General features: G+C 47.0%; 1 protein-coding gene across 1 annotated transcript in view; it reads left to right on the top strand.

Annotated features, from left to right (window-relative positions):
• The window catches only part of LOC144119059 (uncharacterized), a 37398-nt gene continuing 21978 nt past the window's right edge, over positions 1-15420 (top strand). The window contains exons 1-4 of the mRNA XM_077651785.1: positions 1-191; positions 6742-6961; positions 11228-11402; positions 12923-13113. Of these exons, the coding sequence (XP_077507911.1) occupies positions 61-191; positions 6742-6961; positions 11228-11402; positions 12923-13113 (717 nt within the window). The 5' untranslated portion in view covers positions 1-60. The remainder of the gene's footprint in view (positions 192-6741; positions 6962-11227; positions 11403-12922; positions 13114-15420) is intronic.

Raw genomic sequence — 15420 nt, 5'->3', positions numbered from 1 at the left:
CAGCCGAGCGTGGCATAAGCAGGTTCCAAAGGAATTGGGTGCAAAATTACAGCAGCTGGCATGGCCACCCTGTGGAGCGAGTCCCCCCGACAGTCCGACTACGCGCAGGAGAGCGCCGAGGCCTTCGTGCTGGCCAAGAACGGTTACATGCTTGGCGCCGAGATCGGGTCGGGCTCATACGCCACCGTCACGTAAGCAACGAGGGGCCTCACATTGCATGGCTGCTGTGGGGGGTGGTCAAGGAGACTGAAATGTTGCCACAGCGTCTGAATGTTGTCCACTCGTGCGGAACCATCGCTTAAATTTCACTGCTTATGTGCGTGCGGAAGTGATACAACGGAGCTGATATGCCGGCTAAGGCGTGCTTTTCGCCAAGCAGCATATTTGCTTTTTAATCACCCTGGTTTGCTTTTAGAGTGATCTGCAAAATCTAATTTTGTGGGGCCGCACTAAAACCTGCAATAGAGGTGGGGAGAACTGATATAAAATGCTGAGCAGCGCCCTCGCGACTCAGTGGAGTGGCAAGTGCAAGATTTTGGACAGTACATCTTAACACCTGCAGCAGGTCATCAGAATCACTACACATCGAGTGAAGTGCGGTGCAATAAAACTAAGAAACAAACAATGCAGCCTAGTTACGAATGGCAAAGCCTTTCTCTGAATGTTTATTTTTCTGTTTTGCAATCCGCTTACTCTTGATTTTTTGTGTCAACTTGCAAGCCCTAAAACGTCGTCACCATTGTTGGATTACTGAATTCCAAAGCATTCTCCAAACTAGAGCAAGTGCATTAGAAGAAATACCATCATGTTTTCTGAAATTTTCAATGCACCTTCGGTCATTCGCACAACGTTCACGCCATCCATCAGATGACACAGGGATGCGCAGAATATAGTCAATCCTTATATACTGCATAGCTTTCACAGATTACGAGAAAGCATTTCGCTCAGCGGAAGTTTCACCCGACATGAAGGCATTGTTAACCAGGGTGTAGAAGAGGCGTATGTTTGAGGACTGCAGAATATATATAGAGGCTGCACAGCCACTGTGGTCATTCATAAAGAAAAAGATAAAATACTAATCGGGAAGGGTGTCAAGAAAGAAGACACGATCTCACCAGCACTATTCGCCCCGTTTCTACAGGATGATTTCAGAGAACCGGACTGGGAAGAGTTGGGAATGAGAGTTAATGAAAAATACGTTAGTAATTTCCTTTTCATAGACGGCATTGCTTTGCTAAGTAACCCAGGGGACAAATTGTAAAGCATTATCGTAAGCCTAGGCAGGCAAAGCAGAAAGGTGGTGCGAAAAGTTAATATGAAAAAATTTAAAGCAATGATCAAGGGTCTCGGAAGGGCACAACAGTTCAGAATGGGCAATGAAGCATGTGATTTATCAGGGATTACATCTACTCAGGGCAGGTAGAAAGAGAAGATCCGGACCACCAAATCGAAATAGCTAGGAGAATAAGAACGAGCTGGAGTCCTATTAACAGGCATTTTCATGTCAAAAAACCGCCTCACCATTATCCCTCAGGAAGAAAGCACACAGCAGGTGTATCTTTCGAGCACTCACCTGTGAGGCGGAAAGTTGGAGGATAACAAAAAAGATTGAAATCAAGTTGTGGACAGGGCAGCGAGCTATTGAAAGGAAGGTGATGGATTCAACCTTAAGAAACAGGAAGAGGGCGCAGTGGAACAGGGAGCAAACGCTATAGGTAATAACATTCTAATTGAAAACAAAAATAAGGAGCGTTCATTGGAAGGGCATATACTGCGAAGGCAAAATATCTGAGGAGCCCTTAGGGTAACCGAATGGACTCAGAAAGAAGGTAAGCGCAGTAGGGGTTCGGCAGACAGCCAGAGGATCGGATTAGGTCAGAAAGTTTCCAGAGATAATCTAGCCGCAGTTCGCACAGGAATGGGTTATTTGAGATATTATAGAGATATTTCTCCTTCAGGGTACGTAGAAATGATTATAATAATATTTAGCATGCTCATCATTTGTTATTCCACTGCAAAAATATTTTTAAATTTTTTCTGAACGGCCCACCGTTTCTGCCACTGGGAATGTCATCTGATATCCGTGCTCCGGCATGACCTCATATTTATAAATCAGTGCTCTTTCGACGCTTGTAAAAAACAGACGTAGAGTTCCCTAAAGTCTTGTGTGAGTGCTGCGTAGCTGTGCAAGCATACACGAGGTCTCGTTTGTTCTAGCGGCTGTACTGGAGGCGTTGCCGACCGCCCCGTTCACTGCCAAAAAAAAAAACAGACATATTTTCTTGCAACAGTACGTTCTCCTCTATGCCCGATCAATAATGTCAACGCACGTTTAAGAACTCCAGATAACCGCAATTAATTGGAGTTTTTTTATTCCGGCGTTCATCAGAGCCCACAAGCAGCTTTGGGATTTCAAACCCGCATACCGCACCGTACAATACTGTACCGTACCGTACCGTAACTTGCCTTGCCATACCGTACCTTACCATACCAACAGATCTTGGCCTGAAACAACGTTTAAGCAGCGCAATTGCTTTCTATACGCGACGCAACGGTGATGTAAGATAGGCTACGTAACTGTGATGGAATGACGTCATGATCCTGTGCACCAATGAGGAAGCTGTAGCACGCAAACCGGTGGGAACGAGGAATGAATCTTTATTGCAAAGTGCGCCGGTATCTATACTGGCAACTCCTGGCCTGAGACATGCACAGTGGTCGCCTTGTGCGTTCGTGTAGCTAACGATGCATACTGCCACATCTCAGCACCGAAAAAAAAAAGTTGTGGCTCCCTACGCTGTTGAGTGCACATAAGAAGCCAGTCTTCAGGCATTACCTGCTGAGTCGAACTATCGCCTGGCGGTTCCGTTTGGGATGGAGGGTCCTGTATTTCTGCTTTTGTAGTTAGTTCTTAGATGTTCTCTTGTGCGACGCAGTTGTCCGTTGCCAGCATCCATTATGTAGGATCTCGGCGCGTTTGCCATGCCTACAACCACCGCTGGGGCCCAGGTTTTCTGTAAAGTGTCATCTAGTCTAGCACTGGCAGCCTCGTTCTAGTGCGGCGGCCCATCAGTCTTTCGGCTTGGGACTGCGGAAGGTAGTCTCTCGGCGCATTTTTCCATGCTAGCAGTGCGTCGCAAAATTCAAACGTGCCAAAAAACATTTTTTAACATCCTCTTTAGCTCTTCAACAGCACGGTCTACCATGCGTATAAATGAGTAAAAATCTAGTAGTAGTAGTACTCGTTGCCCCCATAGTAAAACAAATCCATGCCAACAGACTGACAAGGTAAACTAGCCACCGCATGACTAAGCATTTGAAGCTTTGCATTTCTGTTTTTGCATTTTTGGCATACGGGGAAATAAATAGCAAGTTCCTGGCTATCAAAATTCATGTTGGGCCAGAGCATCACCTGTCGGCCTCTTGCCTTCATTTCCCCTTCTCCCCCGTCAGCTGGATGCAGTAAGTGGAGGTCTTCCGGGCGCTTGGCTGGCGAGATAACCAGCTTGGTGATCCGAAGCAGGAGGCCGTTCTCGACATGCAGTTCGTCGCGGTAGGCCCAAACCGTTCGCAGGGCATCCGGTACTTATAGTCTTGTCTCGGGCTACTGTGCTGTAGTAACAAAGCAACTGCGACTTAAGTGCGTCTTTTTCAGTTTTTTCTCGGATGCTTCGCAGCTGCTCGTCTGCAACAGGAAGAGAAGAAACAGCACTGACTTTAAACTTCTCAGTTTCTTCTACATGTTCCACTTTACTCGGAAAACGTGCGAGGGCGTCAGCTAAGAGAAGTTTTTTCCCTGGCTTGTACTTAAACATGATTGGGAACTTCTGAAGTACTAGCTTCATGCGATGGAGGCGTATCGGGCATTCACACAAAGGCTTCTTGAATATCATTTCTAGTGCTATGTGATCTAATTCGACCGTTACATCCACTTGTCCGAATACGTAATCTTGAAACTTTGCACAGCCATTGCCGATTTCCAGTCTCCTTTCAATTTGCGCTTACCGCTGTTGAGCTGCGGTCAGCGAACGGAATGAGTAGGCGAGAGGCTGTCCGTTTTGCAAGAGCACGGCCTCCACACCGAATTGGCCACCATCAACGAACAATAGGACTGGTTGGTCTTGCTGAAAGTATGCCAAGACTGGTGCTTGCATGAGGCTGGCATGGAGCTGTTGAAAACCATTCTCCTGTGGGTCTGACCTAATCCATGATATGTCTTTCTTTAAAAGCTCTAAGTGTAGCAGACCAAGCGGTCATATTTGGCACGAAACGTGACACGAAGTTCACCATGCCGAAAAACGCTTGCAGCTCCTTACGATTCTTGTGTGGCGGTACTTGGATGTCGTCCACTCGCTCAGGGTCCCGGCAGAGTCATCCTTTGCCGAGTACATGGAGCATGTAGCGTACTCGGGGCTGCAAGAATCGATGCATTTTTCTGATCGGCTTCATGTTGGGTTCTCTGCACCGCGTAATCAACTTTGACAGGTTGCTATCGTGCTCCTCGTGAGTTTTTTCTCTAAGATGTGATCCGTAACAACGGCTGCACCAGCAAGTCCCTCTACTACTCCGTGCATTGCTCGTTGAAAAACTTCCGGAGCCGACGCTATGCCGAACGACATCCACAAAAACCTATATCTGCCATACGGGGGGCTCAAGTGAGCTCCGTTCGTCCAATTTGCCAGAATACGGACGACGCGTTCAAAGAAGAAAAGTGCCTCGCTCCATACAGACGCTGTAATATGTGTTATAAAGTTATGTGGTAACACTCCCTAAGGATAACCTTGTTCAAATCTGACAGATTCTAGGCATATGCGCACTTTTTTCTTTTTTTACCCGCACCACCACCATGCGGCTTGACCAAGAAGTTGGTTCAGTTAACTTCGCTATGACTCCGTCACTTTCCATTCTTTGGAACTCTGCATTCACGCGATCTTGAATGGCAAAAGCGACTCTTCTTGCGTGTTTAACGATACCTTGAGCACCGGCCTTCAGCTGGATGTGGTAGACAACGCCCTCAAGTTCTCCTAGGCCTCGAAATAAGTCTTCAAATCCCTGAGGATCATTACAGCCGACCGCATCAATTGAACCTATGCGGCTTATCACTCCAAGACGTTCAGCAACCACGCAGCCGCTCAGTGTCACTGGGACCTCGGGCTTCACAATAAAAAAAGTCTATTTCCGTGCACTGTGCTTTGTGGATAATGGGCAGCCTAATCTTTTTTGGTGCAATTCCTCTGCGGCCGAAAAACGTGCGCATTGTAGCGGAGCATGGCTGTGCGGGCAGGGATGTTATGCGCCTTAACATCGCCTCGGGCATTACAGAGCAGTTTTCACCGGCGTCAATCTTGCACCTTGCAAGAACTTGCGATAACGACTCCTGAAGACCAGCGATCATCCCGATCTACAGCATTGACGTCAAGCGTTTGAAGAAAGAGTTCGCCCTATGTTATGTGAACTTCTTGTAAGCCTCGTCCTTTCTTGTTCGGTCGTGACAGCGGCATTTGACATGCAAGCGGGAAATCGTTGCTGCCTCCACATTTGTTGCATTGTTCACCCAGAGCGGGAAAGTTTCCACTCTTGTGTTCATCGAAACAACGTCTAAAGCAAGCGTTTGCTTTTGATTTCACGGCATTTATTCTAGCAGAATATGCGTCCTGCATTTAATTGAAGCTTTCTTTGCCTTGTTCGCTAGCACGACAGATTTCGACAGCTTTGGTGTAAGACGCACTTTCCAACACGAGTCAGTGCTGCAAAACTTTGTCTCTGATTCCAAGAATAATTCTTCTGTGCAAAATTCAAACTTCTAGTGCGCCAAACTCGCAGTGATGTGGAAGGGTCCGAAGTTCTATGAGCCAATCGTTGAACGACTCTCCCTCTTGCTGGTTCCTGGAGCCAAAAGCGAAATTCATTGAACGTCAGGTTCTTTGTTGGCTTGAAGTGGTCCTCAAACTTCTGCGTGAGGATATTGATGTCGTGCTTGTCGGCGTCATTCCCAAACGTGAAAGTGTATAATAATCGCGTGGCTTCTTCACCAGTTGCCATAAGGAACGTGGCAGCTTGAACCTCCTTCGCTTGCTCTCTCAGCTTCGTTGCCGTTGCGTATAGGTCGAACTCTTTCTTCCAGAGGCTCAAGCTGTGAAAAGCGTCTCCCGTTGTGTGCAGCGGTTTCGGAGGTGGAAGCATCGATGACGTCATTTTTGGCCAACTTTCGCGGCCGTTCCTGCTGGGCCAGTTTCAGCCTGTCAGGTTACGCTTGCGATATGAACGACGGTACCGAACCGCCACGCCCCCCCCCCCCCCTCCCGTTCTTACACCATGTAGCTCGCAAGCATGTGGGAACGAGGAATGAATCTTTATGGCTCGGCTCTCTTGGGCTGAGACATGCGCAGTGGTCGTCTTGTGCCCGCGTGTAGCTTATGGGGCACAGTGCCGCAGAAGTGTGCAGCGACGTCATCACTGTTGTGCTGTTGATCTTTGTGGGGCGTTTCAATTACCCCGCGGCGTAATTTGGTTGTGAGGTCACGACCCTCTCGACCAATACGGATTTTCTAGGCACAAAGCGCCGGCTTTTCTGCTCAACAGAACCCTTAAAGCTATCGCGTTAAAAAACACTGATGTGGACTTGCACGTCGCAGAATAAAGTGGCGGACGCGCTCATGCCCGTTAGGGCTTGGCAGTTGCGCACGAAGACCTTTTCACTGACACATTCAGCAAAATATGGCGCGTTCTCCTTTTACGTAGGATGGTGGCAAAAGACAACCTCGCCTATGCCTGCAAGATAGTGAACATGGCCGAGACGTCGCGGGAGTACCGTACCAGGTTCCTTCCTCGAGAAATAAACATCATGGCGCGCCTCCGCCACCCCAACATTGCGCGAGTCTTCCAAATCATATGCGAAGCCAGGAAGGTCTTCTTCATTATGGAGTTGGCCACAGCAGGTGACCTCCTGTTCAAGATACAGGTGAGCCCATCGCAATATCCTTTTGTAACGGAACACCAGATCGTGGCAAAACCCTCCGAGCTGTTCTGTTTTTCGGGTTGATCTCTCATATGTCGTCTCTTGTCAAGGCTTGGGTGTCAGGTGTATGAAACAATAGCGGCAAGCATCATTTGGGGATAGATAAATGAATTCACGGAGCCTTTGGGTATTGCGGAGGACGACATTCCCTTAGCCTTAGAAGCGGCAGTAATGAAAGTAATTCGAGATTCCATTGGAAACTTGGAACACTTGCAGCACTAACGATCTCAAACATGTAACACTGTAGGTACACAAAAAAAGCTTGGCCCTCGGTATACCCCAAAATACCTGTTTACAGTCCATGGACAAAACAATTTTTTACTTCGAAATTTTTCGTTCTATGGACTATAAAGTATTTTTTTTCAAAATCACCTTCTATAACACACGTTGTCTTCCACAGTTATCAATATCAAGACGTTTTTTTTTAGTCATACTTGCTCTATGTACGCGTTTCTTGCTATTGCGCAGTTTACAAACTCTGTTCATGATTAGTGGGAGTTGCATCCACCTTCATTTGAAGAATATCGCGTGACTTCTTTCTACCACCCACATTTAAAATAAAGCACATAGGTTATTATTGCCCCTTGACCTCGTAGACGGTGTGCCTGAAATAGCGCCTTTCACTATACTGTATCTCGGAATCGAGGAAAATTGAATGCAAATTGCAATGCCCTTCTTATGTAAAAAAAAAAGATTATGTTGTGGAGACAGAGCGCAGCTGTCTTCCACGAGGAGTCACTTATAATGAAAGGTTAGTGCCATTATTCGGCTGTATTTTTGCGTCATGACATCATGCTTTCTATTGCGCTAGAAGAAGACTCGTGTGGCTTCAATCTAAAATTACCCGTTAACTCTGAAAACAAAATGATGTCACAGTTTGTTTTTTTCCTGCCGCAAAATGTTTTCTAAGAGAGGACCACCATGTGCACTTTCACCTCACTCTAATTTTCAATGCACTATACGTTTTTCATTACATACAGATAGAAGGTGCAAGAAAAGCCTGCACTTCACAGCTAGAACGCGCTCCCAATCACAATGATCCATGACGATTTTAAATGTACAAATGTTTCACGCTGTAATTTTTGCTGCAGATCAGATTAGAAAATCCCGGATTAGACTTACATGACAGCATTCTGCGACAGGTACTCCGTGACGTAAAAAGCAGGTATAAATACAAAAATGAAGAACGTAATTTACACTCAGATTATGACATGTTCAGGAAAGACACGGTAGCGCATAATGCGAACACGAACGTAGTGAGGGAACAGGACAGACTCTCACTACGTCTGTGCCGGCCTTTTCCTCGACTGTGTCTATCCTGAATATGCACCGACGCACACAGCTACAAGTGCTTCTCAGATTCTGAAAGGATCCTGGATTTTGTCATACTGAGCAACTTTAAGAATATTTTAAATCGTACTATATCCCCTCAATTTTTTCCAGTTTCATGTCCCAATGAGTACTCCGTTTGTGTGTGTTCTAGGTGTTTTCATTACTTGTTCTGTTTAAGTAAACACCATTTTCATTTCATCAATAGATCACACTTGGTCGAGCATATATTTAAGCTATTTCAAAAGCCCAGGTAAGCTCCAAATATTTGTGAAATTAGTTGTGTCATATATGCCAAAAGGCGTACTTCATGCATCAGACAAAAAGCCAGTAATAAATTATGAGCCTAACGGTAAGGATTAACTCGATTATTTTTACATAACACCTTTTGACGTGACCACGTCGATAAAACCGGACTGGTGTGAAAATTTTAGATATTACTGCTGGTTTGTACATATTTTCCATTATTTAACAGGGGCTGCTAATAAAACTGCGCAGTACTGCATTTTAATTCTTCATTTTTTTTGTTCTGAGTTTCGTTCGCAGTTTGTATTTCTATAATGCCAATTTTTATTAGTTTCCGATTTGTGCAAAGAATGTTCACTTTGTTTCCCTAAATGTAACAGTCAGGCCATCGCATTCAGTTGAATATATTATTTTAGAGAGAAATTGACCTCTTCGTTATAAACGCCGCTACTCTCACCCGTGATATATAAAAGCGCGTCATCGGCATTAATATATTTCATCCGCAGATATTTCACAGCTCACAAATCGCACAGAACAGTGCATGCAAATCTCTTAAATTGTATGAAGAGTTATATTTTTTTCTTGTGAATCATGTCAGCTGACTGGTCTCTGAAACTTTTAATTCGGTGCAAAGGCCTGGCCAAGTTTTTCAGGATTTTGCATCGGGTATACCTCTTTCTGTATAAAGAAAAGAAATAAAAAAATGGTTCAGGAAAGTGGTTTTAAAAACGTTCTCAGCAGCAACAGCACTTTGCACGATCGGAAATATTATTCGATTTGTTGGAAATGATCACGGTCACCTAATTATGACTGGATACCTTAGAGCCCCGCAACACACTTCAGGTAATTTTGCCGAATTCTTTTAAGTGTACTAAATTTTTATAGCGAAAATCTTTTCAGAACTTCTCCAACATCTCAGACACATTGTCCTTGACCACGTAACGTTTATCACAGAATACCGTAAGTCTGCTGTTTAGTAGCTCGTCAAAGTGTTCTCCGCAGATAAAAAAGTCTGTCACTTTCTAAGTAATCCCCCGTGCTGCCGCAGTAGCTATGAACTTCTTCTGGCGATAACCTGACCACTGTGGGGACGAAGAGAAAAAGCGATAAAAACGTAATTTCTGTATGCATGCCCTGAAGCGGAGGCGTGAATGACGTGAGAGAAAATCATGTGACGCCATGACGTAATAGCATCAAACGACAGGTAAAAAACATAAAAGGTAAAAACTGGATTAGTTAAACGAGAAAGTAGTAGAGTGTAGAACCATATCGAAACTGGAAAAGGCGGATCATAGAATAATCGCTCTATGATAACTAAAGAAGCTAGATCAAGGTCCCCTAGAATGCGCAGCTACAAAAAGAATCAAGGAGATGACACATGTGCGGTGTGTGGTAAATCTGTAGGAACAGTTGAACTTCTTACACTCGAATGTGGTGGTATCCATCCGTATGTCGATGCAGGCACAGTAACGCTCCCTGAGGCCCTAGTGCTTGGAGATAACAATGGTCATGTGAATGAATCTGCTGAGGAAGTTGGCAAAAAGCGATTGGAACACTAGTGTCTCAAAAGCCGAGAAGTGACATAATGTGACGCCCATGAAGAGGCGATGCATATTAATATTTGGTCGGCATCGCTGACTACGCAGAAGATGAAGATAACGAGGTGGATGCGTCTCGTAATAGGCAAGCGACTGAAACCAGCTGGAGCCCGCTTGCCGAGCACGAGACGTATCCACCTCGTTTTCATCTTCTGCGTAGTCAGCGATGCCGACCAAATAGAATGAGCATCGCCTCTTCATGGGCGTCACAATATTGTTAGAAGCGTGGGATTAAAAATCTACTTAATTAAAATAGCGTATGTAAAGACTGATTTAAAACACCGTCCAATAAATCTAAAGAAAGAAAAGGCGATCATGGCGGCAACTGCCACCACCCCGCTCCCAAGGGGACGCTCCTATCTTCCATCCATCCGTCCGTCCGTCCGTACGTCCATCCATCCATCTATCCATCCATCCATCCAGCCATCCATCCATAGCGCCATCAGAATTCGCTTTTATCCTATTAAATAAAGTATGCTGTAGGGCCAGTTGTTCAGACATTTTCAACAAAAACGTAGCATAAAACACCGTCCTGTCCTAGTCTTTCTTCGTCCCGTCTTTACGCTACGTTTTTGTGAAGGATTCGCTTTTATGGTTCCACAGAGTCGCTTTAGGGATGTTGATTAACCGGCAACGGTTCCTGCTTTAAAAATAAAGTTGACGCTCACGAAATCGAATATTACTGTTACGTACACTATCTCCTCCATAAAGAGCCACTACGGTGGCTCAGTGGTTATACGCGCTCGGCTACTGACTCAAAAGACGCGGGTTCGATCCTGGCCGCGGGGGTCGAATTTCCATTAAGGCAAAATACAATAGGCCTGTGTACTGTGCGATGTTAGTGCACGTTAAAGAACCCCGGGTGGTCGGAATTTCCGGAGCCCTTCGCTACGGCGTCCGTCATAGCCTGAGTCACTTTGGGACGTTAAACTCTCAGAAAACAAAAATCTATAAAGCTCTTACTTTAGTGTTTGTATGGAGTCAGGACGCGTTAAATTTGAGTAAGTAGAAAAAAGTGTTTTTTTTCTCTTCCTAGAGCACAGGACGCCTTCATGAAAGGACTGCACATCACATATTTGTCCAGCTTGCATCCGCTGTGGCCTATCTGCACCGTCACAACATAGCACACCGCGACCTGAAATGCGAGAACGTGCTGCTTACCACCCAACTCGTGGTCAAGCTGGCCGATTTCAGCTTCTGTAGATACTGCAGTAAGTTCTCTCATTGTCTTTGATGTGTGGCTAAGCTTTGTCCGCCACGCAGTGTCGCCATCTGTAGCGCAGTACGGTCCCAGTTCACACCCTATTTCCACTTACTTTACTTACCCGACCAAGCAGTACGCTTTTCATCAAGGAAATATTCTGACGAACAAAATTGTCTTACAAGTTATGTTTCTGATGAAACGCAATTAATTGCGTATCTTGTAACATGTCAGAGCACAAGGTTATAAAAGCCAGTATGCGCCGCTTTGCGAATGGACACATCACTGGGCTCTCGTATGCACATTTAGACCGTTCGCGTATGGATAGTAAGGTGAAACGTAGAAATAAGGCTCTTTCCCGCACCGCAACTGTATTCTGGAATATCATTTTCTCTTAGTCTAATCACTGGCACACTCTGTGTTGGTAAAGCCAGTTTTTTTTTTCTTTCGGAGAGCTCCAAGTGCACTCGAAGCAAAGGGCAATACGCCGAAGTGACACCTACCCCTTTTAAAATGATGTCAGATTGCGTCCCTAAACACGACAAATTTATTTCTCCCTTATAACCTATAGCAATTCATCGTTCCTATCGTCATCTGAGCAACACCTATGTTGCGAGTTAAGATGCTTTGACGTGGCGACAGAGCCACTTCTGCCGTATCTACAGGAGACCTTACATAATAATAATAATAATTGGTTTTTTGGGGAAAGGAAATGGCGCAGTATCTGTCTCATATATCGTTGGACACCTGAACCGCGCCGTAAGGGAAGGGATAAGAGAGGGAGTGAAAGAAGAAAGGAAGAATTAGGTGCCGTAGTGGAGGGCTCCGGAATAATTTCGACCACCTGGGGATCTTTAACGTGCACTGACATCGCACAGCACACGGGCGCCTTAGCGTTTTTCCTCCATAAAAACGCAGCCGCCGCGGTCGGGTTCGAGCCCGGGAACTCCGGATCAGTAGTCGAGCGCCCTAACCACTGAGCCACCGCGGCGGGTGAGACCTTACAGCAATACACAAGATATGGTCGTTACAACAAAAGCCCAAGAAATCTGGACCACCGCTTCAGATTTGCACGGCTACCACTAGGGGCCGAGTGGAGCTGAACACATCAAATCATTGCGGGAACTTCGAATCATCGGTACATCCTGTAACTTTCTGTGGACGTCGAAAACAGTTGGTGAGAACGCAGAGAGTATTTTAATGGGCCAGATTTTTCATCGATGAGGAAGGATCGACCGTGATAATCACCCTGGTCACGCAAAATCTCTCGGGACCCTGTAGTTTTCTTGATATTAGATGTTTAAAATTACCTCAGTAGAGTGCGCAGTGTCCGCTGCTGGCGGACAACAGATGGCTCAAGTTGCGGGTGTCCAGGAAAGCTAGGCTCGATATCTTTCGTTACAGCACGTTTATGCCCTGGTTTACTACAATAATGCAAGAATCTCGCCATTTTGAGAAAGTGCTCGAGCAAAGCAGCGCCCAGGCGAGCCATATTAAATTAGTCTTCCCCGCCGCCTTTGCGCTTTGCAGACGACCCCGTGGTACGCAAGAAGAAGGTGTTAAGTGAGACATACTGCGGGAGCGAGGCATACGCCCCGCCCGAAGTGCTGCAGGGTGTACCCTACTACCCCAAGAAGGCCGATATGTGGAGCTTGGGTGTCATCCTCTACGTCATGACTACTGGGGCGCTGCCCTTCGACGACGGAAACATCGTCCGCCAGGTCCGCCAGCAGCGGGTCACTGCTGCTCCTCATGCTTTATATGATAAATATGAAACGAAGGCTAAAAGAAACAAATCATGGTTATAATCTGACGTACAGATTAGGAAGGAAGTGAACTGAGCAAATGCTTGCAGGTTTAATGTATGCGGACGATATTGTGCTATTAGCATGCAGATAGCAGGAAGATTTGCAAACTCCAGTTAATTGTTGTGGAGGCGAAGGAGACACTCTAGATTTCAGTTTTGTCGCAACTAAGTTAGGTCTGATGATTTTCAACGATACAACTGATCCGGTGCTTACAATACAAGGCTATGAAATGCCCAGAGTGGCCAATTACAAATATGTCGGGGTGCGGGTAAACAAAGGACAGATATACACAGAACAGCACGAACAGTTTCTTAGCGCAAAAGGGCGAAGAGATAGTTTAGAGAAAACTGACGCCAACCGATATTTTAACTTTATCCAACGTTTCGGGTTCAACTCGGTCCTTTCTGCAGGGGTGACTAAAGTGTGCCAGCAGCAGCGGGGTGCTGCCTTCGCTCTTCCTTTGTTAGCACGTGGCACAGTCCACTATCGTACGCGGAGGAGAGCGTTCCTGTAGTCCTATTCATCACCGCCTTTGTGAGCCGGATGTGCCATGACTCCACATGTCGACTCATGAACAGGTTTGGCTCCAAGGCAAGGACGCTCACCTCTACGAAGGCTATCCGGTGGTCGGCGCGCTCGCAGTGTTCGGCGAGGGAGTTGGATCCTGAAATCATTAGCCGGATGTCCTTTTTGTGCTGCCTTATTCTTTGGTGGAGGTTTTTTGTTTCGCCGATGTATGAAGCCGGGCGCTTTAAACTTAGGATTTTGTAAACGACACCCGGTTGTTTTTCTCTGGGGACGCGGTCTTTCGGTCGTGGTAAGGAGCGGCTTGTTGTCGAAACAGGTTCGTGAACCCAACTAGACGGACTTCCGTCGAATATGTTTTCGTTCAAGGGTGAAGAGAAGCTGGATTTATGAAACATAGGGCATTATTACGATACAACAAATATTGTCACGCGTGAATGCCGGAGATCACTGATCACAAGAGACAGCGGTGGGCTTCGACGAACAGCCTTGACCACAACTCCAGATCGCTGTCACTTCCACTTCCTCTTTTTGATGCGGCGCGTGCTTAAGGTCAGCGCTAAGGGGACATGCGGAATGCACTGTGTCACTGGCCTCCCGGAAAGAAAGAGCATCATCCCGATGCGTAGCCTGTGTGTTTAAAAAAAAAGTTCACTAGGGGAAGCATGATGTGCGCACGAAAGTCCAGCTCTACCGCTACCGCTCGTAATAAGGGCCACGCGCTCGAACTTCTCGATCCAGTCCTCCGGGTCATCGCCGCCTGGAAAACCTTGAACGGTGGGTGGCTCACGTGGCTGCTGCAGCACGACGGACGGCGAAGGGATGGCATCCGGCATGCTGACGGGCGTTTGTGTGGACACTGATGGTCGCGCTGAATCGCAGGTCAGTGTCCTCACGGTCGCCAGAGACTGCAGAGACCCGAACTCTGGTTGGAGTCCTTGCAGCCGCCTGCTATCTTTGTGGGTGACGTAACGTCGACTTTAAAGGGTTCAGACGGGCTAGAGTCCGGGCTTCCTGGAGGGGCCCTGGCCATGGGGTGCGCTATCCAGCACCTCCACCAGGGTGTCACGCGTGAATGCGGGAGATCACTGATCACAAGAGACAGCGGTGGGCTTCGACGGACGTCTTCAGATCACAGCCCCAGATCGCTGTCACTTCCACTTCCTCTTTTTGAGGTGGCGCGTGCTTCAGGTCAGCGCTAAGCGGACATGCGGAATGCACTGTGTCAATATGAAGTACTGGAAGGTATTTTGGAAAAGAATAATTGTGCCTGGGCTCAGTTTCGGGAATGCAGTTTTGTCCTTGAGGGCAGAAAATCAGTCGAGATTTGAATTAAATCCGAGAGCTGTTAGGCCACATTCTCACAGCCAGTTTTCCGCTTCCTCCGTCACCTCCGTCGCCACCGGAGGGGGATGATTTTGGACGAGTTTCCCCCCCAAATCGGGCGGCCGGTGCCGCTGGGCCTTCTCTACGTTTCTGTCGAGCGGCGGCGACGGAGCCCCACCCCACAAAAAACGTGCCAGTCACAGCGCGAGCTCGCCTCACGTGACCCACGGCTTGCTTGCTGCGAGCGAGAGATGGCGCTGGCGAGCGTCCCGGCTTCGGCGGCGGCGATGCGTGGGTGCGCGGCTCCCAGTGCCCGGCCAAGCAAGCCATCGCCACAGGCCGGGCTGCCAGCGTCATGAGCCTCCGGGA

This window comes from Amblyomma americanum, chromosome 2 (genome assembly GCF_052857255.1).
Source record: "Amblyomma americanum isolate KBUSLIRL-KWMA chromosome 2, ASM5285725v1, whole genome shotgun sequence".
NCBI lineage: Eukaryota > Metazoa > Arthropoda > Arachnida > Ixodida > Ixodidae > Amblyomma > Amblyomma americanum.
This window is presented reverse-complemented; position numbering and strand designations above follow the sequence as displayed.